Source organism: Ambystoma mexicanum, chromosome 2q (genome assembly GCF_040938575.1).
Source record: "Ambystoma mexicanum isolate Mex_15411 chromosome 2q, UKY_AmexF1_1, whole genome shotgun sequence".
Classification (NCBI taxonomy): Eukaryota; Metazoa; Chordata; class Amphibia; order Caudata; family Ambystomatidae; genus Ambystoma; species Ambystoma mexicanum.
Genome location: NC_090924.1, coordinates 536,296,164 through 536,323,573, shown reverse-complemented (window position 1 = coordinate 536,323,573; position 27,410 = coordinate 536,296,164). Strand labels below are relative to the sequence as shown.

At 44.0% G+C, this 27,410-nt stretch overlaps 1 protein-coding gene across 1 annotated transcript in view; it reads right to left on the bottom strand.

Moving 5' to 3' along the window:
- UQCRC2 (ubiquinol-cytochrome c reductase core protein 2) overlaps window positions 1–27,021 on the bottom strand; it is a 666,108-nt gene extending 639,087 nt beyond the window's left edge. Inside the window, exon 1 of the mRNA XM_069647677.1 lies at window positions 26,589–27,021. Within this exon, the coding sequence (XP_069503778.1) occupies window positions 26,589–26,621 (33 nt within the window). The 5' untranslated portion in view covers window positions 26,622–27,021. The remainder of the gene's footprint in view (window positions 1–26,588) is intronic.
- Window positions 27,022–27,410: the final 389 nt, after the last annotated feature.

The window sequence follows — 27,410 nt, the reverse complement described above, 5'->3', positions numbered from 1 at the left end:
AACTCAAATTGAGAGTATGAGATGGCAAAAGAGGTAGCAGGGAATTGCTCTAGCCCACTAATAAATCATGGCCAAAGCAAAGCTAATGTTACAATGAAGACGTTACTTTCGCAAAACATCAAAAATGATTTAACTAGTTCAGAAAATGTTTGAGCAAGCATAAATGACAGAGCAAATAGTAGTGTTGTGGCATACATAAGAGGCCCCCTCAGGTTTTTCTTTAGACTGTCTTAGTAGTACACAGAAACAGCAGGCATGAAGATAATGATCCATGCCAGCAATAGAATATACTGTTTCAATGCACCCAAAGGGCAGGGAGGGAGGGTACATTACAACACAGTATTAAGAGCTGAGGGGAAGAGGGGCAAACCTACTATGCCTTGTGAGTATTCAGAACTTGCAAGTGCAGAAAGGAAGAGGGGGTAAGCGCGGGGGAGTCGAAGCTCGTGGGAGAGCCATGTAGAAGTGCTAGGAACGTGGAGTGCTACACAGCCAGGGGCACGGGAGGTTTAAGTGCAAGTCTCCAGAGCGGAGGGTGTGCAGATGCAAAGTGCTGTGGATAGACAGGAGCTGGGAGTAATTGGTGAGGGAGGTGAAGGCCCCGAAGATGTATAAGGGTCAAGGACACTGATTCAGCAACTGTGGAACTAGCAGAGGTGGGAAGGAGGAGGAAAAGAGGAAAGTCTTAAGGAGCTTCTGGAATTTGAGAAGGTCCTGCTCAAGGCGCAGGGGGAGGAGGAGGCTATTCCAAAGGAGGAAGCCAGTAGAGGAAAGTGAGCACTCCCCCCTCCCCAAACACTCTCTTTAGAAAAACACTTTAAACACAAAGTTGGTGCCAGAGGAGTGAAGAGGTCCCAGACAGCCTTGTGGATGATGCAGAGGGATTTGAATTTAATCCATGCAGCAACCAGGAGCCAGTGAAGACTTTTTAGAGCAGGATAGGTGCAGTCCCTGGGCTTAGAGCCAGAGATAAGTCTCGCTGCCCTGAAGGGGTCACAGAGTGGAAGAAGGAAGATTCATGAGAAGGCTAATACAGCATGTTCACTTGTGGAAAAAAATTATTGAGTCCACCATGTAGATGTTTAGCACATGGAGCGTGGAGGAAACAGACTATGTGAACTGGCAACTAGCCACCGACAAGTACTTTTGGAGAGGAAGACGTGGTGTGCTTAAGGATAACTGCAATGTATGCCAAGAAGCAAGAGATTACTACCTAGCAACTTCACATTTTTTTAGCTCTGGTGAGAATGATTCTCACAAATCTAATTTAGCAGACCGACAGTGAAGATAATTTCAACAAAAATGATGTTGATCACAATTAGGGCCCTGCTAAAGGACACAATAAAATGAGTATCTCCAGGTTAGTAATTTCAACTGTTCAAACAGAGTCCATAAGCATATTTTGCAAATTAAAACAATGTAGCAATTGCTCACTGTTCATATCGATCGGCTTAATTTTCTTTGGAAAATCCAATTACAGTCCATTTTTGAAACACAGTTGACAGAGTAAATGTTGTTGAGGCCACTTTTTAAGGTCTGAAAACATCCTTTGCAGGTCCTGAGAAATTAAAATCCCCCACACCCCCAATAAATATGGAGAGATTGAAGATTGTATTAACATAGTTGAGGGCCATCTTGGCGACGTTATCAATTTTACATGCCACGCACTATAGAGCGACACCACTGAAATGATTCATCTGTTGGTACAAGATCAATCCGACCTTTTCCTCACCATGATTGCCACAAAAAAGGTACATATATGCCCTGACTATGATGCGCGATATGGTCATGTTGGCATTACCAGGAGCTGCATGTTTGGGTGCCTGACCATACTCATCTGTGAGGTGAGTTGAGATGAGCCAGGCGCACCTATTCTCTGGGGGCCACCATATGCTGCTCTGCGAGTAGGTAGTATGGTGGAATACATGTTGCTTGTTTGCTCCTCAATGAGGCTATAGACACAGTGGTACTTTGAGGAGGAGGGGATGTGACTGGAGTGAAGGGATGTTGGTGTGCATGTTGAGCACCCCTTTATTGAAGTGGGACTTGAACATAGGATTTTGTTAGGGGTGCATGTGGGGGAGATTGTGTGTGCTCAAGGATGCCTGTACGCAACAGAGTTATACATAAAGAATCTTTTGAGATGGACTGGTTTAAGTTGGCCCTTATGCTGGATTGTACTTTTCCCCACAATCACGGATATCATCAGATGGTTCACTGTCTATGAAGAGATTGGAGGTTTTCGTTGGTTGGTCTGCGTGTATGGTAACAAGAGTCTATACAAGACAGGAGTATGGTGGTGTTGCCCACTGACTGGTAGCATGACGCTGCTTAGTACTTCTTTTAAATGGTCTAACCCTCTGAGCAAACAGCATGATCCATGGCTCAACAGTGCTATGATTCCAAGGGGGCTGCGGCCAGGCAGTGTCCTCTGACATGCATCAAGTACTGGTGCATACATGCCAACAAGACTCTTCCATTCAAAAGGTATTTGTAAAGAGGGGTTAAAAGTATTTCTTTGAAATAACAAAACACATTCACCCTAACCACAAAGCTCTACCTGAATCCACTGGGATACCAACAGAATCATCAAGTAGTCCCTCATATCCATATACAGTACCCTGGTTATCAGGACAAACAGAAGGGTGCTCAACTAGATGAAATAATGCAGCAATGCTCCACTACGGTCCCTCCCATAGGTCCAAGACTCTGCAATACTAGAAACTGAAAATTCTGTTCAGAACAAATATGTTACCCAGCACGGACCCCAGTTGTCACCAAAGGCGAGTGAATAGCTTGTGCCCAGTCAAGAGAATTCCAGAAAGGAGCGGCATGCACTTCTTAGTCTGGCCGACTGTTAGGGTGGCGTCTTGAATAGATTCAAGCCGTCTTTGGTACGAGCAGGATTATGAGGTAGATACGGCCGTAGAAGGTATCTAGTTGGGACAAAGGTTAAGTATTAGTCCGCAATGCGAGAAATAATGTTTTTAGAATAGATGGTTGCTAGAAAAATTGGCCTACCTTGTGAAAACACCTTAACAAATTTAGGTAGGTCACCCTCTACAACCTTCTCTTTTCCCCCAGACACCATGGCTATGATCACATTTTAAAACACTATTATTTCTTTCTTTCAAAACATAGATGGAGCTTGACACCATCTACAACAGCTGTCTACTTTCATAACATCACTATTGTCCTGACGACAGTTCAGTACCATCAGAAAATCTGCCAAAAACATTGCAACACTTGATGGTCTAACCACTAACATGCACTACTTGTGTCGACAATGATTACGCACTGCTACATACTCAGCAGTTTTTGAAAATTGCAATTATGTATACTAACCCAGGCAAAGGAACAGTTTCTTGACTTGGTATTTTTTGTGTTATAGGCCTTTGCCTATTTTAATGTTCCTTTAATCTACAGTTAAACTTTGTTTTATGCTATACTCATTTCTCTGTGATCCTTGGGCGAGAATATGCTAATCTAGCCTATCTGTAACTAGGGTGCACCACCTGTGCGTCTATGAAAGGGGTAGCCGTTGACTCTATACCCTGTTCTTGTACTTTAGGGCCTAAAGGAGCCTGGTTAGCTTGATAACTACCAAGAGCTAGTTTTGGCCCTCCAAGCCAACACATGCCACACAAAAATGCCTATCCGATATTGAATCTGTGTCTGGGTATTTTTTTTTGGTAATCCCCTTGAAGGCATGTAAAGCATCAATGCGTATATGCAGCCCTCCAGATAAGGTACGTATCAAGCCTTTTTACTCACAGAAATCTTGTCAATACGGCCCTTTTAATCCTTCCTTACGTACGTACTGCTTACACGGGCTACTCATAGCAGCACCCCCATAAATCTGGGAGGTCACTGGAGACAGGCTGGGCGGCAGCAGCAGCTTGCAAACCCACTCTTTAGCAATCGACACAGTTCCTTGAAAGAAGCAACTGGGATGAGTCCTGGTCTATTTTTTTAACACTCCGTTAATAATTCTAACAAGATAATACTTTCAGAGTAATGTAGAAGGGAATTTGTGTTTTGTTCACTTTGTTCAACTGTCTGCATTTCGTAGGTTAGTGTTATTGAAGCATTTTGAATCATGAGCACGCTTTTCAGATTGCTTTAGGACACGTGTAGTATTGTGTCAAATGAAATGGTCTTAAACTAGCGCTGCATTTCTGCTTCATTTTCCTCTGTTTTGATCAGCTTTAATAGAGGCAGCGCAGTTGCAGCATCATGGGCATTTCATACTTTGTCTTCTTTTCATCACAGAAGCAAATCAATTGTGTTTGATGTCTCAAAGTAGAAGTGCCTCCCAGCGAGCAGTTTGGCATTTGTGAGGAGGAAAAGCTTTTGGTGTTCTATATGTAGATGTGTTTTATTTAGTCTGAAGAGTGTATGTGTCAGTGTGCATGCATCAATGAAAGGGCACTGTACAGTTTGTCTGAAGAGCAAGAAATAGCTGGGCATGGAGTCTGTACTTTACTGTAACTCCCTTTCTGACCACCCGCCCACCGCAAGCGGTGCTAATGGATGCAGGTAGAAGCAGTGCTGTATAGATTTTCAGTGGCACAGACTGTACAGGTACCTCTGAACAGGACTGCTATATATTCAGGCAAAGTAGCCTAATTTATCAGCAGAGCTGCTATACACATGTCATGGCAAAGTGCCAATTATTCATAGCAGGGCTGATTGCATCATGTCCACATTTCTTAGCAGGACTGCTATGTTTTGGGACAGTACCTGAATTTCTTAAAAGAGCTTCTGTAATAACAAAAAAATAATTTGGCATTTATGTAGCGCTACGAACCCTCAGGTATCTGAGCGCTGCTTATCATTACTCACGGTGTGTGGTGCTCATTTAACGACCTCGGAAGGATGAAAGGCTGAGTTTGGCCCCGCCGGGATTCGAACCTGCGTTAGCAGACTCTGCACCGATGTCAAAGCGAGTGATCTACTCGCTGTTCCACTTGACCGGCACAAACCTGTGGTGGCATTTTCAGCAGCAAGCTAAAGTACTGAGCAAGAACAGTGTCTGAGCTCTTCCCACCGCTTTCACTACAAAATTCCTGAATCCCATTACTGCGATTTAGAAAACCTTGCATGGAAAACAAAAAATGTCCCCCAAAGAATAGATGGGGAGGGGCGTTGGGTAAGGGTATTTAGTGGGTGGATGTGGAGGGGTTGTGCTGCGAGCGGTCTCCCCCTGCTTTAAAAATACACAAAAAAAAAATGCGTTTTACATGCAGGATTTTCGACCTGGCAGTAAAAATGTGGTATTTTCACATATATCCTTCCTACCACCCTCCCAAGGTGGCATGATGCACACTGGTGGATAGTGTGAGAAGATGGCAATGCTGTCATATTTCAATCCCTCCTACACTGCGTTGCGCGTTTCAAAACTTCTGCTTCTCCCATGTCACATTACTGAGGTCCACTACCAGAAATCTGTCACGACCCTCGCCCAAAACCCCCTCTGGCAAACCCATTGGCCAGGTGGAGTCAGGACTCGGCCTCTAGAGCCAGGCATCCTCTTCAAAAGTCCTCCTGGGGCCAGTCCTGGTGCCTATGGCGCCTGGTTCATACACCATGAAAAACATGTGCTTGGGAACTACTTTATTGTGTTGTCAGCCAACATGGCGGCATCCACATAGCTTGGTTCCTATGAACCAAGCTATGCGGTCCAGTGTTTTGGGTGTGGTAGCCTAGAGACTACCTTTTCCTGGACTATTTTGTTGGGGCTATTTAAACCACACCCGAGCAAGACAACACGCTTCGCGTTACTTTGCAGTTTGCAACGCGACGCTCACTGTGTCCAGCTATACCCACGAACCTCGGAGAAGCAGAACCTGCAAGGAGACAAAAGGAACATCATTAGCAGCAGCATCTTACCTGCAGTCTTCATCTTTAGCTACTTGCAGCTCCTGAGAACAGCTTCCTTGAATCTGCACGCCTCCCGGACTGAACGACCTGAAAGAGGAAGATGGAAAGCAACATTAAAGAAAGCATAAGAAACATTGAAAATTACGAACTGCTCTAAGACTTACCTGGCTGGTCGCTTCTCGGCTGGCACCACTCCAGAAATTCCACACGCACCGAGGAACACCGTGACCTACAAGGAAAGAAGGAAAACAGGTTAGCAAAGGCAAGACATAGTGGCGCTGCGCATAGCGCTTACTTACCGCATCATAGCTCTCTTAATGCGCCATCATTTACCAGCGAGGCTCAACCAAGCCAGTTCACCGCGCTGAAGCTCTGCATACCTAAGGGAGAAAAAGAGACATTATTAAACAAAGAAAGGCATGCAGGATAGCAACAGTACTAAAAAACAGCAATGAGACCTACCTGAACAATATCAAACGGGCCGGCGTCAGTGAAATAACTGGACCGCACACGCCCACGAAATACAACATGCCCCTGCAAAGAAGGCAAGACGGAGAGCACACCTAACTCTACCACAAGGTAGGGCCTCAGAGGGGCTGAAATCAGACGGGGGTGGAGGGAGGATACTTACCCCGGTCGGCCAGTCTTGAACACAGTCCTCCTGTATTTTCAGGCAGAACCTTCCCTGCAGACCACGTCTGGGCACCATTGAGAAGTATACCAGCGAGTAACCCGGCTGGGTGGCGTCCCTGTGGATACCAGGTGAGCGTAACAAAATCTAGCACATTTCAAAGCCTCATTATGAATCTACTGACTCATGCATGATAGTCCAAATAGGCGGAGACATTTTGACAAGCCTCACATTGAACTGCAAGTGCCCTAACCCTATGTGCCTTTCCAGGTCAACAGCCTGTTGGGAAAGGTAGCTCAGTTGGTCAATAACCCTGCTGCAGAGATCATTGTGTAACACTGATCCATGACCCGCGGTGTAGCAGGAGCTCCATCTGGGCACTGCAGGAGCAGTGCTCTGCCCAGGAGGAAAGAGCCCTATCCAGCACATAATCGGTAAGCAGACTGCAATTCTGCACCGAATTTCCAACAGTCGCTCTGAAAATAATTAGAGCACTCCCGATTACTGAAGTGCGTGTTGCTAGCACATCCGCATCCATTCCGATTTCAAAATTGCATTCTAAATCGTAATTTGCCGCCTGCATGCCGAATCCACCATTGAGCACCACGAGGAGTGCACCTTCAAAGATGGCCGACCTGGATTCGCCTGCCTAGCACCTCCACCCAACCAAGCCTAAGCTCTACTGCCTGGCTTCGGATTGGTTACCGGTGCCTACATCACGGCCTATCAGGCGCCGGCTGGCGTAAGCCGGCCCACCTCAGCAAGGCACAGGAAACAAGGCTGATCCCTGTCCTCAGCCTGTCACCAGCCGTCTGCCGGAACACTTTTTGACTTGCACCCGATAAGGTAACATTTATGCCTGGTGGCCTGTGACATGCATACTACGCAAACCCATTGCCACCAATTCCTCGCAATCGGGTCCCTATCTTACCGTGTTGTTAAATCTGCTACCCTGTACTGTAATTTTGCATCTGTATTACCACTCCTTCCGAAGTGCCTCATATTTACCTGACTCTAGATACAAACTACGCCATGACATATTGTTTCATTGATCCGACCTGTACTCATGCCATTCTTATATTGCACCACCCCTGCTAATTACAGTCACCCCCTCCTTTCTCATCTACTCCCACTGCCAACTGTGTCTTGTGGCTGATGTCTTTGCATGTTTTATTATAACTGGATTTCTTGCCTTACTGCGCCATTTAGCGCCTACTGCCCAGTAGCATTATCACACCTATGGTCGCCAATAGACCACACCTGATTTGTGTTGTGCCTTATGGTCGCCAATAGAGCACACTTGATTTGTGCCTTCTGACTTGTGCTGTGCCTTATGGTCATCAACAGGTGAAACACTGCCCTAGTTACTTTATGTATCCCAATGTGTTTTTGGCTGCGCTGTGACTCTCGCATTTAGGTGATACACTGCCCTAGTCAGCTCATCTGTACTTGCCTAGTTTGCCACCACTTGTACTGGCCAGTTTGCCTAGCTACCTAGGTCCTAGCCTATTTGTACTTGCCTAGATTGCCAACTACCAATATACGGTCTCTTACTAGATTGCTTAGACTCCCCTGCTACCAAACTGCTATAACTTATATAGTTACACGCCTTTGCACGCAGCACCAGTCTACACCTATAGCCTGAATTTGGACTTGCCTATCATTAACTCCTCCCTGCCCACGACCATAATGAAAATTACCCAATACCAAACATTACACCTTGTACTGAGCCTCCTCACCATCATGGCACTTGTATCCGCTGCCTCATACCCTCCTAAGGACAGAAACATGAGACTGAGGGCAAGATTGTCCCGTCTCCATGAACCATCATCCCACCACAACTATAGAGGCTACATCGATCCAGCTAACAAACGCTCGCAATACTTCAAATCTGCCACTCTCCACCCTACCCCCATAACAACTAAGCAGTCACCATCACAAAGAGTCACCCCTACTAAAAATAAACAACTTCCCTCGACTAAACCAACTAGCACCCTATCACTAACTGGGTCACCCATCAATGCTAGATCCATGGTAGCCCACGCTACAGAGATCTCGGACACTTTAACCAATGAGAATTTAGACCTACTAGTCATAACCGAAACATGGCTCCATGAGGCGGCTGGCCCTGCCATCATGCTAGCAATACCCGACGGCTACCAACTACTATGAGTCGATAGACCCAACACCAAAGGAGGTGGCCTAGCTATCATCCATAAATCTACCTTACCTATTAGACTAGCTACTACCCTGCTATTTCCATCATGTGAACTCCTTACTGCTAAACTCCACCTTTCTTGTAACTGTACCCTCACCATGTATGTCATCTACAGGCCACCTGGACCACTAGGAACCTTTGAAGACGACCCAACTAGTATCCTAACTAAAAATACTAAAAACCACGCTCAAATTCTATTACTGGGAGACTTTAACTTGGGCTTTAATGACCAATGACAAACGCGCCCTATCTGTTGCCTCACTTCTGAATGACTACGCCCTAACACAAAAAGTCTCCTCCCCTACTCATGCCAAAGGCAGGACCCTAGACTGGGTTGCTGATCGGAATTGCAACATTAGCATTACCAACATAATGCCACAATCCTGGACTGACCATTATTTAATTGTATTCAATGCCTCACTTGACCTTATCCGGCCCAAACCTATACTTATGGCCCCGCCACTCCCCACCAGAAGCAAAAAAGACATCACAGCAGAACAACTCTTACCCCACCTCCTCCCCACTCTCGACAATCTAGATAACATCACAGACCCCACTTCGCTTGTGGAAGCCTATAACAGCACAATGATCAAGGCACTTGACTTGATTGCCCCTACCAAAATACGCAAAAGCAAACAACTTTGTCACCTAAACAAGTGGTTCACACCACACTTGAAAGACCTCAGAATTCAAAAAAGAAAGCTGCAGTCAATTTGGCAACACTCACCCACTGAGGAGAACAACATTAAATTAGCCACTCTCGCCAAACAGTATAAAAAGGAAATCATAAGCACTAAAAGAAATACCTTTAATGATAGAATATCTAAGGCCAAATCAGATACCAAGGAGCTATTCTCCATCCTCCGTGAAATGGAATCACCCATAACCCCGACTGATAACATTCCTAAAAATAAGCTCTGGTGCACTAATATACAAAATGCCCTGGCGGGCAAAATTAGCTTGCTCCAAACCAAAATTGCCAATAAAAAAGCTTCCCTGCTCCTGCCAACGGAGCCTACACCTCAGCCACAGCTCCCTCCAAACCAGCCTAACACCCCTCACCCATTTAGCTTCGGACAAATATCTATAATAGAGACAGAAAAAAATCATACTATCTCTAAAATCTTCCAACTGCAAAGGAGACAATTACCCTGCCCAAATTATAAAAGATGCAGCTAGAGACCTAGCCCCCTTCATCTCTAAACTCATCAATGCATCCTTTAAGTCTAACCTAGTGCCCATTAACCTAAAACAATCTTGGGTGCTTCCCTTGCTAAAAAAACAAACACTTGATCCCGCAATACCGACAAATTACAGACCCATTTCTGCTTAAAATTATTGACAGAGTAGCGTACCTGCAAATTCAGGACTACTTAGAAACTAACAACCTACTAGGCTCACGGCAATCTGGCTTCCGTCCCCTTCATGGTACTGAAACAGCCCTGATTGACCTTAAAACCCAAATTGACGAGTTGAAGGACAATGGCAAACCAGCTATGCTACTCCTCCTTGACCTATCTGCGGCCTTCGACTTGGTAGATAACGCAGTCTTATGCAATCACCTCAGTTCCGCCGCTCATTTTTCAAGTGATGCCATAACCTGGGTACAATCCTTCCTTGCAAACCGGACAATGAGAGTCTTCTCCCCCCTAGCAGCCGCTGATCCCACACAAGTTTCATGCGGTGTCCCTCAAGGATCATGTGCATCTCCGACGATGTATAACATCTTTACTAAGCCTTTGTTTGACAAGTTGGACAGACTGGGTATCATCTACACTAATTATGCAGATGACACTCAGATCCTTATCCCCCTTTCGGGCAACTTCTTGGAAGACACGGCCTTAGTAAATAAGATATATCTCCTCATCCAGGCATGGATGGCATCTCACGGCCTCTGCCTGAATGACGACAAGACTGAGCTACTGATCCTCGGCTCAGATCTGGCCATCAAAAAACTTGACCCAAACTATGCCTCATTCAACATCGACAATAATGTCATCAAAGTGATGCCTGCAGTCAAAACCCTCGGGGTCTATCTCGACTCAGCGCTCACTTTCAAGAAACAAACTAACTCACTAGCATCTTCCACTGCATATACTTGCAAATTGATCCGAGCATGTAAACCATTTCTAACTGAGACTAGCTACATTACACTAGCTAATGCACTCATATCCAAGCTGGATTACTGTAATGCTCTATATGCAGGATCTAACAAGTATATCCTTGATAAACTCCAAACTCTCCAAAATAACGCTATTAGAGTAGCTTTAAATATTTCTAACAGAGCTCATATCTCCACCTCTAGGAAAAATATCCACTGGCTTAATATCAAAGACAGGATTGCCCTCAAAACACTTTCCCTCACCTCCAAATGTCTTAACAATATAGCTCCCCCTTACCTGGTAAACAGAGTCAACAAGAGAACTTCAAACCGTCCCACTAGAATGGCTAATGCCTACACCTTAGTGGTGCCTAGATACAAAAAGAGTACAGCTGGCGGCTCCAGTTTTCCGGTCATAGCTGCGCAAACCTGGAACAAACTCCCTATGGATCTCAGAATGGACCAACCTTACCCTAGCTTCAGGCGGAAAGTCCTCACCTGGATACGTTCCAATGACACTTAGCTCGACCGTCCCACTGCCACCTGCTCCAGAGACCCTAAATGACTGCAACTAGATGAATTGATTTCTGGTTAACTAGCTTGAACTGTAGTTTTGCATTTTCTTGTACATGCACCTTTGTTACTAATGTGAACTGTATAACTGTATTTTTCCTGTAACCAAGTTCTCAAGTATCCTTGTATTGTCTGCGCCCAACTACCCCTTCGGGTTTGGTTTTGCGCTATACCAAATAAACAAACAACAACAACCGGTTAGTTCAAATCCTGTTGATAGGTGAGGTAATGCGTCTGCATCAGAGGTAGGCGTTTAAGATGCAGGTAACATTCAATTTTAACAGAGCCGATTTAGCTTTTACTAAATGTTCAGTGATTCAGAGCACACACCTCTCATCGGGATCATGCAATTACTGCGCCTTTTTTACGGCGACCACACTGACAATGTTTTATTTTGACCCCATATATATATGTGGGGGGGATGGGTATAGTATATAATGAATTTAGGGTGTAGCAGAGGGTTCTTCCCCTGTATGTGTGTGTGCATATATTTATATTGAAAAGGGTGTTGGATTTTTATTTTTTAAAAACAGCATTTCGGGTGGTTGCAGTTAAAACGGCACAGTGATCACATATATCCCCTCTCATCAGGACTGCTATACCTGTATTGGCTCGGAACACACATCAGATCAGGGCTGCTATACTTGTAATGGTTTAGAACAAACACATTCAATCAGGGCTGCTATACCTGTAATGGCTCAGAACAAGCACATCCCATGAGGGCTGCTATACATGTAATGGCTCAGGGGACACCTCTCATCTGGGCTCTTACATTTGTAATCGCATACAGTGCTGGTAAAACATCTGCATTCCCAGGGGTGGCAAGACAACCCCCAACCCTCCGATGGATGCAGAAATTAGACTAAAAGCGATCCGAAGGAGGCAACACAGAAGTAGGAACCCCTGGGCCAAACCTGGGGTCAACGGATTACATAAACCTTTCAGACTTCGCGTCGTCGGGCGAACTCAGGCCAAAGAAAAGGCCTCTCCAAATAGAGGGCAATAAAACAGGACTGGCTCCGAACATGGCTCAATGTGTAAACAGATGTCCCCCTGTGTCTCCCCTCTCTCCCTACCCCCCCCCCCCATTACTTCCTTTGGTCCCCTCCCAGAGTTAGAGACAATGTTTGGTTTTGTTATTATCATTTTCTTTCAGCCTGTTAAATTGAAGCTCTAAAGAAGCCTTAATATCTGATGTTATTTTGGAAGCTGTATGTATAAAACCAATAAAAACAGTTTTGAAAAAAAAAAGAAAAATTGATACATCTGCATTCAAGCAAGTGCTTTATCTGGTGAGACAACCCTCCAACTCTACAATTCCCAGCCTAATGGCCAAAAGAATGTTTGCACGGAGCACCCAATGGTAAAGCTGATCTGGATTTGTAAATGGAAAATATTGATTAGTGCTATGTCAAAAGACAAAAAGGCGAGAAAGAGCAACTCTGAACCTAAGCAATACAGGGGAACAAGGTAAGGGGTGGGGAGAGGCCACGAGAACAATGACAACAAACGTATTAGACAATCCAAAACAGGAATTCGAGCAACAGGAAGAGAGAGACCAATGAGCTACATAAGAGCACCAAAGGACGCGAGAAAGGAAACACAAGTAAATAATAGGACACACACACACACACACAAGAATAGTGAGGGATAGAAACAGAGCAAAAACAGACAGACAGTAAAATAAGAGAAAACAGATAACAGCAGATGGGGAGATCTGGAAATAAAAAAAATCCAGATTAGAGAAGGGCAGGCCAATAACAATCAAAAGGAGTAGCACCACAACAGAGAAAATGAAAAAACAGATATAGTCAGAGTAATGACATGAGAGAGGAAGAGGAGGTAGATCGCTGTTACAGAACAATGTAGGAGGGAAACAGCAATAGAAGAATGCAGAGGAGGAAGAGTGACGGAGCAACCTCAAAACGTGGCATAGCAAGAGTGAGAGGTAGAACATCAGAAAATGAGAGACCGAGGAAACCGTAGCAAAGGGAAAGAGAGATGGAGTAAAAACATGGAGCGTCTGTCAAGCAGGTATTGCCAGGCAGCAATAGTAGGCCCAAGGGGCAGAGAAGTGATGCTGGTAGAATGAGGGACTTGATTTATGATATAACTAGCTGGCATCTGTAGTAGTTACCAGAATTTTGGTGTCCAACTATAATGAAGATGAAGCTGGGTAGTGCGGATCGACAAGTTATTTGTCACTATCCATATATAAGGGATAGTTGTCAGACACTTTTACTCTCTTGCCAAGGAAGAAACTAATTTTTAATCTTGAAATTGGATTACTCTCCAATTCTAAAAACTGGGAGTAAAATACTCTCACGCCAAAATCTTATCTGGTGCGCTGCGTATATTTACTGTATACTTGTGCAAAGAGAGGCCCAATTAGACAGGCAAGGGGTACTACAGGCACTGTAAACAACAATAACAAACCCTACCTATGGTTGTTTGTACTCGCCGAGTTACACCAAACCAAACACTGCCTAGTTATTATCTTGTCCAAGTCCAACATGTATATCATAAAGTTTGACACAATTACACAGTAATCTTATTACAAAATATTTAATAGTACAAACCTATTTCTTGAAAAAAAGACGATTCATATGAAATGTGCGTGTTAAAAATCAAAATACGGATGTGAAAGGCTCAGTTTACAAGCGCCCGCTGCCATAATCGTGGCATGGTTTACACAGAAGCAGGCTCATTTGGGAACCTGCCGTGAAACGGAAATCCTTGGTAGCGCCCAAGCTCACTGATCTGGAGGAGTGTAAGAATTCAAGGATACACGAGGAGCGGGAAGATTCATTTAACCCCGCCAGGCGACTGATGTTTTTCCAAACATTGATCATGAACAAGTTTGATGGAAGGGAATTCTGCCAACATAAAATAAAAAGAGGAATCCTTGGAAGAAAGTTCCATACCAACATTTGGACTGCACATGACTAATAAAAAAGTCAAGGTACATATATTTGATAATGTTAGTATTTATTTGCTTTTGTGGAATTGGTAATTTATTTCATGTGACTTTGAGTGACTGGTTGGTGGTTTCATTGGTTCTAGTAGTTTTTCTTGATTTCTTGGTCTTCGTTTCCCTATGCGGCGACATTTGGACATTTGTATTCGTGCATTTATTAGTGGATGCACTAACTACCATTAAATAGGTGACCAAGTTACGCAATTGAATGATTTTTAACATGTACATTTTATATGAATAATCTTTTTTCAAGAATTTGGTTTGTACTATTAAAAGATATTTTGTAATAAGAACAGTGTTATAAGATTATTAACTAGGCAGCATTTGATTTAGTGTAACTCAGCGAGAACCAACCACAGGTAGGGGTTGTTCATTATTGTTGTGCTATGTACTTGCAGTTATTGTTTTATCTCACCTGGAAGTTAATGTTGTTACATAGTATATACTAGCCGATAAGCCCAGCGTTGCCTGGGATTTTATTTTCTCATAGGTATTATTTGTTAGAAATACCTTAAGGTAGTTGCGCTTTTTTGAAAAAAAAAGGCTCCTTAAGAAAGGTGAAAAACAAAATGAAAAAAAAAAAACTACATTTTTCCAACTATTTCACATTTTTAAAATGTTTTCTCAAAGACTAAATACCACAATTTATTGTTGTTCTTAAAAACTAATTCTGCAACGTATAACTACGTGAGAACAACATGGAGATTTCTGAGCAGCATGATAGGTGACATCATGCCAACAACTATGGACCTAAAGTTCAATATTACTAAAGTACATGTTCATTGTAAGGCTGGTTTCTAAACAATATTTTTTGTTTCCCTTACCAGGATACACTGTTGCTTCAATTACGTTGGGCCGCAATTTAACACATAGCCTTGTGCCATTACACAGCTGTAAACAGGCGGGTCTAGATTGCGAAGCAGCACGATGGGTGACCCAACTTTCAGTCGAAGGTGATGTGGTGGCATTCCGGTAAGGGGTGGGGGTTAAGAGAGGAAGGCGCCCCCCCCCCCACCCCTGAGTGAGTTGAGGAATTCTGTTGGATAGTTTACGGCTTTGTCGTCAACCACCACATCGATTGAGTTGTACTCAGTAACTGTGCCCAGAAGCATATCCTGAATCTGATCCTAGGGCCTGGACCTCATGTTTTGCTCCTCGTATCGGAACCAGTTCTTCTACGACCACATTTATGTTTTGCCGATTTCAGGCAACCGTCTCATGTGTGAAGGTGCTGAACTCTGGGGGAAAGAGTGGGGGTGTCCAAATGCCATGTAGCTAGTAATGTCCAGAGATTCCCAACGGGTAACTATGCAAAACGTGGTGCAGACTGGTAAAACAGTGTGGAATTGTAAAGGAACAAAGCTTTGCCACAAATCACACCACAAACAAATGTTCACTTTTATATATATAGATTAGTACCTCATTCTGCGCAGAAGCAGAAAGAAAGTGAGCAAGGATGCATCACAGTGGCAGCAGAGAGAACATGTTTTGACAGTAGAGAATTAATGCAGTAACATATGTAGTGGCACAGTTACATAGCTGTAAAGATTAAATGAGAGGTAGCAGCAAGATGGAAGAATGGACAGAAAAAAGTAAAATAAAAGAAGAGGAAGCAATTGAAAGCACGTAATACAACATGGCAAGAGAGTGGATTGAACACCAACGGTCAGCCATATGGAACAAGACAGTTTAAAACTGAAAGAGGGGTTCAAGGTATGGGCATTTTCGCAGTATGCCAAAGTGTAGGGAAACATTATGCCATCCTTCAGGCTCTCCATTCAGGAGACTGAACTGACACACAGGCTACTTCCAGCTCCTGCGCCATGTATCGCAATTTTGACCCCGGTCAGTTCACATAACTTGTTCCCAAAATATTCACCATAGTTAGCTGGACAGCAAAAACTATTAGGTACACTGCAAACGCCGGAATTTAATGGCACTGAAAATGGGAGAGAAATCTTTCCAGTTAGATTACCTTCAAGCCTCCCGATCTGACCAAACCGGAGAGTTTTAGGGTTCTACAGGTGGCCCGAGTCTCTCATACAGGCTTCAGTGACACACAAATCAGAGAACCTAGGAGATCGGGTTCTACTCCTAAATGAGAGGTTTATTCCTGCCACAAGCTATCAGTGTAAATTTGCTGCTACGTTGCTTTCTGTGTTTTTACATATTTTAGGCCACTCATTTAGTATTGGTGTTTTAGTATTGGTGATTATTGGCAAACTAAAGTTGTTTTAAATTGTCATCAGTGCGATTTGAATCAGAACTCGACTAACTCTGCACACACTTTTGCTCTGAAATTACATCTCCCAGAAGGAGTTGTAGTTCAAAGAGCTCACTTTACCTGGACACCCGGCGCGAACGTGCTGGCCATTGTTCTATCCTATGCCAATTGCAGCTCCCATCTTTTTTACAAAAAGTGCATGAACCTTGCGAAATTCTTTCTGAGTGTCTGGATGTGCTACTGAATAAAACTGAGGATTCTGATGACACAGAGACTCAGCAGTACTTATAACAAGGAGATAAAAGTATGTTAGATAACTTAAAACCAGAACAGTCAGAGATATACCTAATCAGAAATGGTTCTCCCCGGCTTTGGTGAAGCTTAAAGCTAGAAAAAGACATATCGAACATGCCAGGTTGAAAGAATAAAACCCAGAAAAATCAGGCAGCATGGAAACTCAAGGAGGAGGAGTATAGGGCCATAATTATAGAAGCAAAACGCAGCTTCTATAATGGCCAAATAAATCAGGCCGGAAACCAAACTAAAGAACTCTTCCAACCTCTTAGATCTCGGGAAAAACCTAAAGTCAAAAACCCCATTATCAAACCCACAAAAGATTGACTGTATAAGAGGTCGAAAAGCCTTCTCCGACAAACTGCAGCAAGTGCAAAAAAAACATCAGGGAAGAGCTAACTAGGCAGGATCTATATCCAACAGTCATGACTTGAAGCAGTAATAAGAAAAATAAGGGAGGTGGGTAGTGTTAATGTGAAGGTGGATCCCCAGAGCATAGAGCCCATGGCCAGGGGAAATACCCTATGGGCTTTAGGTTTTCCAAGATGACTACGGTAGAAATTCACAATATTCTAGAACTATAGACCCCACTAGTTGCCCGGGAGAACTCCTTCCTTCCAACATAATATTGGAACACAAGGAAATTCTTGCTCCGTTTATCTGCAGGTCAACGCCTCCTTTCAAACAGGCGTCATCCCGCAGACAATAAAAGACGTAGCGGTTACCCCACTGTTAAAGAAGGCGGGTTTAGAGCCCAATGACCCTGCTCATCTTAGAACTATTACTAATACCCTTTTTTTCCTGAAACCGATTGATAAAGTTGCAACGGTACAACTACAGACTCATTCTACATAAAAAGCAATCTGGTTTCCATAGCTTTCACAGTACTGAGGGCGCATTACTGGATCTACAGACCCATATGCTATCTAAGCTAGATTTGAGTAAATCGGGGCTGCTGGTATTGTTGGATTTATCGGCTGCTTTCGATTTGCTCGATCACAAGATTTTGCTAGATCGGAAGGCCACTGTAGGAGGTCTTTCAGTAGAGGCGATTAAATGGCTAAAGTCCTTTCTTGAGGGACATTGCACAAGAGTTCACTGGGGTGAAAACGCCTCTGAAATTGAAATCACTACTTGTGGTGTCCCTCGGGGGGCACGTCTCCCCCCCCCGTACTTTTTAATATATCTATTATCCCTCTATATATGGATTTGGAGAATCTAGGTCTCTTCTGCAACTACGCAGACAATTTTCAGCTGGCTCTCGATATCAGTGGGAACCACGAAAATGATCAGAGAAAGCTGGATTTCGCCTATCAGACCATCAAGGGTTGGATTACCACTAACTGGCTATGCCTAAATGCAACAAAGACTGATCTATGGATCTCGGCATGCCAGCGACAGGTTGAGTCAGGTCTTTGCAAGCTTTATGATTGACGGTAGTCAGATTACAGTCATGCCTAAGGTGAAGACCAGCCTAGAAAGTGGTGCCCATGTTGAGACAATAGTGAAAAACACTAATTACCATCTTAAAGTGCTACGACAAGTAGCACCTTTGGTCTTAAAGGAAAACCGTGTAAAACTGGTCAGAGCTGCGATACTTCCGCGGGTGGACTATTGTAATGCTCTTCTAGGTGGGGCAAACAAAGTAGACGTTCAGAAATTGCTAAAGGTACAGAATGCTGCAGTGTGCGTTATATCTCAGATGTGCTATGCTGAACCTACTTCTGCGGTATGGAGGGATCTGCACTGGCTGGCCATTTCAGCAAGGATCCAGTTGAAGTTGTTGACCATCTGTCATAGATGTGTCTTTGGAAATGCCCTGACATACCTTAAGGGTAGGTTCAAAGTCTATCGCCCTAAAAGAAACCTTTGATCCGCCAAGGCCTGTTGTCCAGAAGTTGATCGCATAAAAAGAGCCTCTGGAAACAGCTATGCTTTCCATGCCCTAGCAGCACGGGCTTGGAATGCCTTAACGGAATAGCTGCATAAGGAAGAAAACCACCTGGTGTTCAGGAAATTGTTGATGGCCACATTGAGTAATACTGAGAACCTTGCTGGCTTACTCTTTTCTGTTAAGGGCGCCTGGATGCCTTTGGTGCGATACAAATTCATTAACATAATGATGATCTAAAGAGATTCAGGAGAGACTGAGGTAAGAGGTGTTAATTTCGACGAGTTTGGACACCAGAAAGCCATAACGTGTCTGTCTAGGGATTTTACAACACATCAGGCAGCACTACAGACGAGTCCCCTTTTTGAGACGTCCTACACATGCCACTGGGGTGAACATATCACTTGAGCAATGCAACTGGCATAAATGTATCTGAAACACAGTAATTTTCTTTGTTGAGAGTTGCAAAGGCATACCATCTGCAAGGATATGAAAGTTCTAGCCTTTTTATTTGTAATCATAAAATGGTGCATGTAGTTCTGCTTCTATAAGGGGGGGGGTCAGCTAATCGGAGCCACTTTTCAAAATGCTCCATGCCAAAATTAAAATGCACATCAATGCATTGCTTTAACTAGGCTACTGACATGACAGTGCCAGTCCTGCAGTGGCACATAGCAGGTTCGAAGGTCACCTGTGGATCGCTGATATCTGAGACAAAGTCACTACAGGCAGAGGTAGCATTTTAAGTGACTGCACCTCTGACAAGTCTAATAATTGTCTGCTTTAGTCAGTCTGTTGGCAGGCAAAACTCCAATTATAAGGCATACCTAGTTGTAGCTTTGTGGCTGCTAAAGAGCACACAATTAAAGAGTCACATCAATATGATATCTCGCCAGTGTGAACTCTACGAGCAGGGCTTAACCATGACAGGACTGGTGTTTATTGAGATCTAGGCTGAATGTCTACAAGCTGCCTAGTGTACCAATAGCAATTATACTGCCTCCTTTGATTCTCCAGTAAGGAGGGACACACTTTCCCCCAGTGTGACGAAATTACTTCTACCCCGCAGCAGTACAAGGACGAGTAGTAACTAAACTGCCTATTCAGGCCCATTACTTCTACAAGAGACATCCATCCCAATCAAAAAGGTGAAACAGAGATGGGTAAGAAATATGCCTCCTTCGCCGTTTGTACTAACTTGGGAAGAGGGCAGTCTATACTCTCAAGAGGGATGTGAAACAATAGCAACCCAAACAGCAAAACACAGCAGTCCACAATAAAGGAATGGCAAATCAGGGTTCTATATAAATATACATACTGTATGCAAAAATAACTAAATAGAATACACTACAAAAACCACCCCTGTGTAAAGCACACAGAATATGCAAGAGATGGAAAGATGCAGCACTCTGGGTAATGACACAGGGGTAAAAGGCAATCAATAATCACAATGTTCATAAAAGGATATGTTCTGGTGCGAATAAGGGATTAGAAATGACCCAATCAGTCTCTAGGACCCAAAGATCGACCAGGTGGACAGTTAAAAGTCAATAATACTTTTTTGCTCTTCTTTGCAATTCAATACTGTTGAACCAGGCTTCTTGGTACCTTGCAAGCTGTTAGAAGATCAAAAGTGCCAGACGCAGCACCGGTGGTCTGAATATGGCTTTCATGCACCAGCAGGGCGGGGGTGGGCGGGGCGTACATGGCCGGTAGCAGCTCGCCAGCCCAAGCCATGGTAGGCCTGAGCAAAGCGGCCATATCTGCCGCCCCCGCAACTCCCTTTACCGGGGTGTGAAAGCCATTTACAACCCCGGTGTTAATGACTTTCTTTTTTATCCTCCAGAGATTGGCTGCCGTAAGCGACGCAAATCTCTGAAGGAAAAAAAAAAAAACAAGGCGTCCGCCTCCATAGGGAAATGGGACTGAGTGTGTGCCTTTTCCATTTCTATGGCGGCCGGATTGTGAGGTGCACCATATCGGAGCATAAAGCTCTGGTTCTGCAGGTAAGTGGGGAGGGAGAGGCTCCCTGTGGCCACCCCACATTAGGAAGACAAGGCCACCCGGGGAAGGGCCTAGGTTGGCTGGAACAGCAGGCAGAGAATGTAGAATCTCGCCCACTGTTCTAGCCACCTGATTGGCAATGGCACTTCCCGGGTGCGAATGCGTCGAACGGACTTGTAACACCTCAAAGCAGTTTCACGATGAAAATGAGTGGGATCCTGGCTGATCTGGCTCTCAGGTTGCAGTAAGCCCCAAACCAAGAGTTGTGGACAAGATCGGTCATTGTATGGGGAGGCTGGCAAACACCCAGAGGGGTCCTTCACCTCCAGCAAAGTCTTGGGTACCGGTGTAGCTGACAGACGCAGGTCTTGCTCCAGCAGCACGTCACCCTAAATGTGCCCTGGGAATGGCTAGGGCACAGTTTGCCTCTGACTTTGATCACCTGCCTTCTTCTTACAAGTGGAAAGGTCTGCTCTCGCAGAAAGGTCCATTTAAATCATCTTGAAAGGGTTGAAGGCCAAAGATGCTTCAGAGAAGGAGTGAGAGACACCTTTTATGGGCAAATGTCTACAGGTGATTGGATTAAGGTAAGCCTGCTTAAAGCGGTGTAAATCATGTTCTTGGAGACAAGTGGTCTTTGCCTTCTCACATCATGCCCAAACTGGTTTGTGCTGAAGGAAGTGGGCAGGAAGGAAAGAGATGTATAGAGATAAACAAGATAGTGGAACCTTCATCAAACCATTTATTCTTGTCATTTGTTTAGTGCCTTTCACCAGAATTATGGTCCCAATGAGCTGTTTGAACGCCCTTGGAGGGACCGGAGTCCAAATTTGGGAGATGCTATTATGTGTGTGTGCATTTCAGCCATTAAAGTTTAGTGAGGGTGGCCAAGACCCTGCTAGTCACCCATGACTGAATAGCATGTACTAAAACAGGGGTGGATTGTGTTTAAGGATATAGAGAAATTATGTGAGAAGCTACAGTTCGAATTGTCGTTAAAAGGAAGCTTCATTCCTATGGCAGAGGTACTGTGCAATAGTGTTTGTGTTATATGTGAGTGCAGGATGTGTGGAATAAGCATGTGCCTTCCACCAAGTTACAAAGTTGCAGCTGTGCTGAACTCATCTGTCTACACAAACTCTGCCCCCTTACCTGGTCCATGGTATCAAAGGTCCTTTGGTATTCAGCACCCTGGTGTGAGGCTAGTCCTTTTGTATAGGATGTGCACTTGATTCTGGTTTCCCAGGAAAAGCCCTCCTATGGGGTTGTCTCTGTGTAGAGAGGTGTTACCCAACCTCAGAAAGGATCAAATGAGGCACAGCCATTCAGTCTCTTGCTTTGCTAATGGCAGCACCAGACTGTCTGACCAGAATACACACAACCCTTTGACAGCTGAGCTGGGCTCACAGTGGTGGCACATGCATGATATCAATCATGCTAGTGATCATTGCTGGCTTAGTAGTACTGAGGGGCTTAGTAGGCAGCTTAGTTCATCATCCCTGCACTCCTGCAGAGCAGTAATCAGTTTGTCAGGGTACTGGCAGGTCACAGCCAGTAACATTAGCAGGTACAGCACTTACATGGAGCCCGGTCCAGAAGAAATCAGGCAAAAAAATAAAACTGAGCATTATAGAGAAGTCACAATTGTGTCCTGAGTAATAAGCAACATACACAGTAATGAAGTTAATTAACTACATGATCACAACACATTACAATTTCTTGGCTAATCCCAAAAAAGGACACGTCCTGACAAGCAATACTCATGCACAGATCCTCGTCATCATGGGCAGTCTCAGTGACCATGACTTCACAGGCCTGGCCCCTGCTAGGTGAAATGCAGAAAAGGTTTAAGCAAACATCAGTGGCACACTCCAGCCTCAACAAACAGCAATGACCGAGACCCCTATGTTCCATTCTTTCCCACAACCGTGAAGATCTTCTATCTGCCTTCAAAACAGGCCCAGTGTCAAATTGAACAGTTGCTAATGTAGAGATGTTATACGCTCTTTGCAGCATGCTTACCATAATCTTAGGCTTCAAATTAGGAATTTATGACAACTATCAAATTACAAATAAACATTGCCAAAGCCAATGCTTTCTATAAATAAGTACCAGGCAATATAATCACATACCCAGCTACTCAAACAATTGTCCAGCAATTGCAATTATGTGCAAAAGGGTCTACCATCTTTGATCGTGTGTTGCCACGACATTCTCTCATCAAATGGCAGGTATTCCTATCATATAGCAGGGTTCAAAGATTTTATTAGCAGGAGCTAAATCCAGCTCCTGGGTGTCTGGCATCACCAAAAGCTACCAGGATATGCTACTTTAACTTTTCACTCATTCTGTATAATACAATGTGTTTAAATGGCTATTTGGTGTGTTCTACTTCTTCTTTGACACTTAATATCACATATACATGTTCATAAGGCACCAGTTGTCCACGGATCCATAAGTTGTTCCTGGTGATATGATAGGTTATTTATAATGGTTTCTAGGTTTCAAGCTAACCAGGCTCTGCTAGGCTAGAAGCAGGAACTAAATAGCTCCCAGCAATGTTTAACCCTGTCATGCCATGTACAGTCACGGAATGTAGGAACACTGAAAGAAACCGCACACACCAACATCATTCCAGGTGTTACGAAAAGCCCAGTTATGGGCACTAGTCTCAAGAATATGCCTAGTTAACATAAGAGTGCCAGGCTCCACTATGCACCACAAAGTCCCGAGTCCATCATGCCCAAATAGAAAGTACGGCTAGATTTCAATATGTACAGTAGCAAAGAAGAATTAGCACAACTGGCCAGACAATCCCTATACGCTCAGTGAGCATCACACTGGCCATTTATATTATGACCACTGTGCATGCTTGTACTTCCATTAGAACGATTTAGCACAGCAGCGACAGATCCTTCATGTAAAACTAGGGCACTGTGGCTGTATTTTCATTAGGCCCACTTAAAGCAGCAGTGCAGAAATCCATGATTTCAGCTAAATATCAGCTAGCACATCACTACATGTTTTCATTTATTGCTAAGAACCAACTCCTCAAGGGAAATTGCTAACCAAACCTCAGTCAGGTGCATCACTTTGACTAGAGCTCTCATCTTATCCAGATTAGACTACTGTAACACCCTCTAAATTGGTACTAATAGACGCAACATAAGAAAACTTCAGGCGATTCAAAATAACGCTCTAAGAGAAGCGCTGAACATCCCAAAAAAGAATCACATTACTATGGCAAGAAGGAAAGCCCACTGGCTGGTGGTCCAAGATCGAATCCTGTAGAAAACCCTTTCCTCGACAAACAAATGCATCGGTAACTCAGCCCCCAAGCACTTATCCAACAAATTCGCAAAAGGAAAAAACCAATCAACAGACCTACGCGCATTTACTCACCATTCCTAAATATAAACTACAGAAAGCATAGGGCAGTAGCTTCCCAGCGATAGTGGAAAAACACTGGAACACACTACCATCTACATTAAGATCTGAATCGTCAGATAGCACAGCGAATACAGCGATCGCTATGACTTCCTCTAGAGCCTGCCAATGCAGGTTCGAATCCGGGCAGGGCCCAACTCAGCCTTTCATCCTTCCGAGGTCGATAAATGAGCATCACACACTGTGGGAATAAGCAGCACTCACATGCCTGAGGGTACGTAGTGATATATAAATGCAAAATGATACTTATTGTATTATAATCTTCCTTTGGGTCCTTCCGCAAAAAAAAAAAAAAAAAAAAAAAAAAAAGAAAACCTGGCTATTCTCACAAGATCGTCTAGATTAATCTAATCCTCTCTTGCCACTTTACATATCCATGCTTCCCATCACCATTTATCTATATGTTTTTTTGCGGAATTGAACTGCTTCCTACGCATGTTTGAATTTATATGTGATGTACTCCCAAACTGTATTGCAACTTTTATGTGACACATTTCCACAATGTATTTATTAAAAAAAACGAGAGCCCAGATAGATGCCTCAGAGTTAGGCGTTCTTTACAAATGTCAAAATAAAATAAATAAATGTGCCCCCTCTCCTTACCCTAGCCCTCCAACAGCCATCCTATCTTTACCCACATGGCATTAGCAACACCAACTCCTAAAGCACCCGGAAATGGGAATGCTTCCACTGTCTGCTTGTATGTATGGTGCTTCTAGTCGAAGTGCCAACCGTACTACCCAAACACCTACAAAATGCATTTTGTTTGAAGTTTGGTGGGCTTCAGAAGGTTCGAATTCAGTAGTTATTGTGCATGTAGTTTGTGGATGCGCTGCAGAAGAACAAACATGCATTTTTGCCAGTTACGTTGCTTCCTCCTATGGGGCTGGATAAACATATAAAAAGGTGTTAGATCTCCAGAGATGTTTGTGCAAAATGTATGTATGTATGGTTCGTATTCTGGTAGGCCAGGCTCTGCCTTTCACCCTTACATAACTATAACATGGTAAGTATTTACTAGGTATTATTTAAACGCTGAAAAGCTAATGCTTCTTTCTGTAAATCAGAAGTTCACGTATCCGCTGGGCTGTAGTGGTGCTGTCTGATGGGACAAATTAGATTAAGGAGATTGACAGCAAGGTTCAAAATTGAGATTCGATGAGCAGGAGCTAAAACCAGCACCTGGGTGTCCGGCATCACCCTGTAGGCAGGAGCTACCCGCAGGGGAACAAGGAGCTACTAGAGATGCCCCTTTACCTTTTTGTCCATTTTATATTAACCATTGTGTTCAAATGTATATTAGATGTGTTACAATGCTTCTTTATTAATAATCTCAAATAGTCAAAGTTAGTTCGGAAGGCACCAGTTGGCCGTAGGAGCAAAAAGTAGCACCTGGTAGCTGTTGGTTTCAACCTAACCAGGCTCTACTATGCTAGAAGCAGGCGCTAAATTGCTCCAAGCTCCCCTCAATTTCGAATCCTGGGTAGTGTTGCCACCTTTAATCTTACGTTGGGAAAGTGAGACCCAGGGGCCCTACATAAAAAAGCCCTACTAGACTTTTTCCCTCTCCAGTAGGCTGCTCTAACAGCAGGCTATCAAAAGGGGTGTTGGGTTAAGGCGGCGCAATCTACCAAAAAGCCAAATGCTTCACTGAACTGAAACCATACTTTAAAAAATGCCTCCATTTCCCCCACTACACCGCCCAAAACGGTCACATCCATAACATTGGGTTTACTAATACAAGAACATACCTGGCAACTCACCCGCTGTGAACTATTTTCAACCAGACAAACTAAATGCTGTCCTCTGACTTCCAAGGGATATAGTCCTCCAAGCATACCTTTATCCCCCTCCCCAAAAAATGCCCCGTCTGCCCCCATTAACTTAAATGGGCTCATACGCCAAATCATTTGACCCCGCCAACCGTTTAGACACAACAGGTTGCATGGTATGCCACGGGTTTAACCGTATTCTGTCAATGTGTGCCCCGTGGCGCGTTGCTGCCACGATTGATCCAATGGGGGTGCACTCAGCTCAGGGTGAGATCGGTGTTGGCTGTGCAGGGTTGCCGCAGAGTGACCTTCAGACAGGGGGGGGGGCATGGCAGCTCCAGAAAAAACAATCGGAGTGTCATTACCCGATACCCCGTACTGCCATGACCCATGCTCCGTACTGCCATGACCCATGCTATGATCTGCGGCACGGACCCCACAGTACACAGAGAATGAAGTGGTGTAAAATGACACAGTCAACAGGAAAATGCTATTAAGTACTTTTTGGAAATTACTATGGAATGCTTAGTGGAGCCGGACACGAAATGAGGCAAAAAAAAATTAAATTCTTACAGAAAGACTGCGGAGACTGGTTATGAACTTCATCCTGCAGCACCACTTCTCTCCTTCAAACCGTCCCTGACAGAAAGAAAATATGGCGAGTGCGACAGGAAACTCCCAGCGTGCACTGCAGCTTCGCCAATGTAACTATTTCCTGTTTTCTGAGTGTGCTGCACTGGTAGTACCTGTATTACATGCACGCCTAAAACGCCGGCAAACAAGCGACAAAGAAGTTTCAGACTCCTGCTCTATTTAAGCGTGCTTTTATTACGTGCGCAGAACTCAACCGGCTGCCAGGGCTACATTAAGAAAAAACTGCAGCAACCACCCAGTACCGTTAAATGAGGTCACGGAGTTGCATTATTTAACCGCATTGACAGCACCCGACTAACTCTACAGCCTGTAAACCGGACGGCCCCAGATTTTACATCCGAAAATAGGCAATGCCAGAGATATAGAAGAAGGACTGTGTATTAGCAAATTCAATAGTATAGACATAAAAGAAAGACTTTGCGTTTTGACGTTCCAGATTAGCACATAGAGGGCAACGTATTTATAAGTGACCCCTAGGTGTACAGAAGTGTGACCTGCGTTGTCCCCCTCACCTCTAGTTCCTCCCTTTCTCTTTTGTTTGTAGTTTGTTTTATTTCTGTTTTGGCGTTTAAACAAAACCTTTAACAATGTAAAACACAATACTGTTGTTCTTTATCTCTCAACATTGCCTGCCAATTTAATAGATTTTACCAAAATAATAATTATATGTTATGTTATCGTGTATTTGTATAGTGCCTGATGTATCATTGGTATGATCTCAAAGCGCTGTGTGTTTAACGC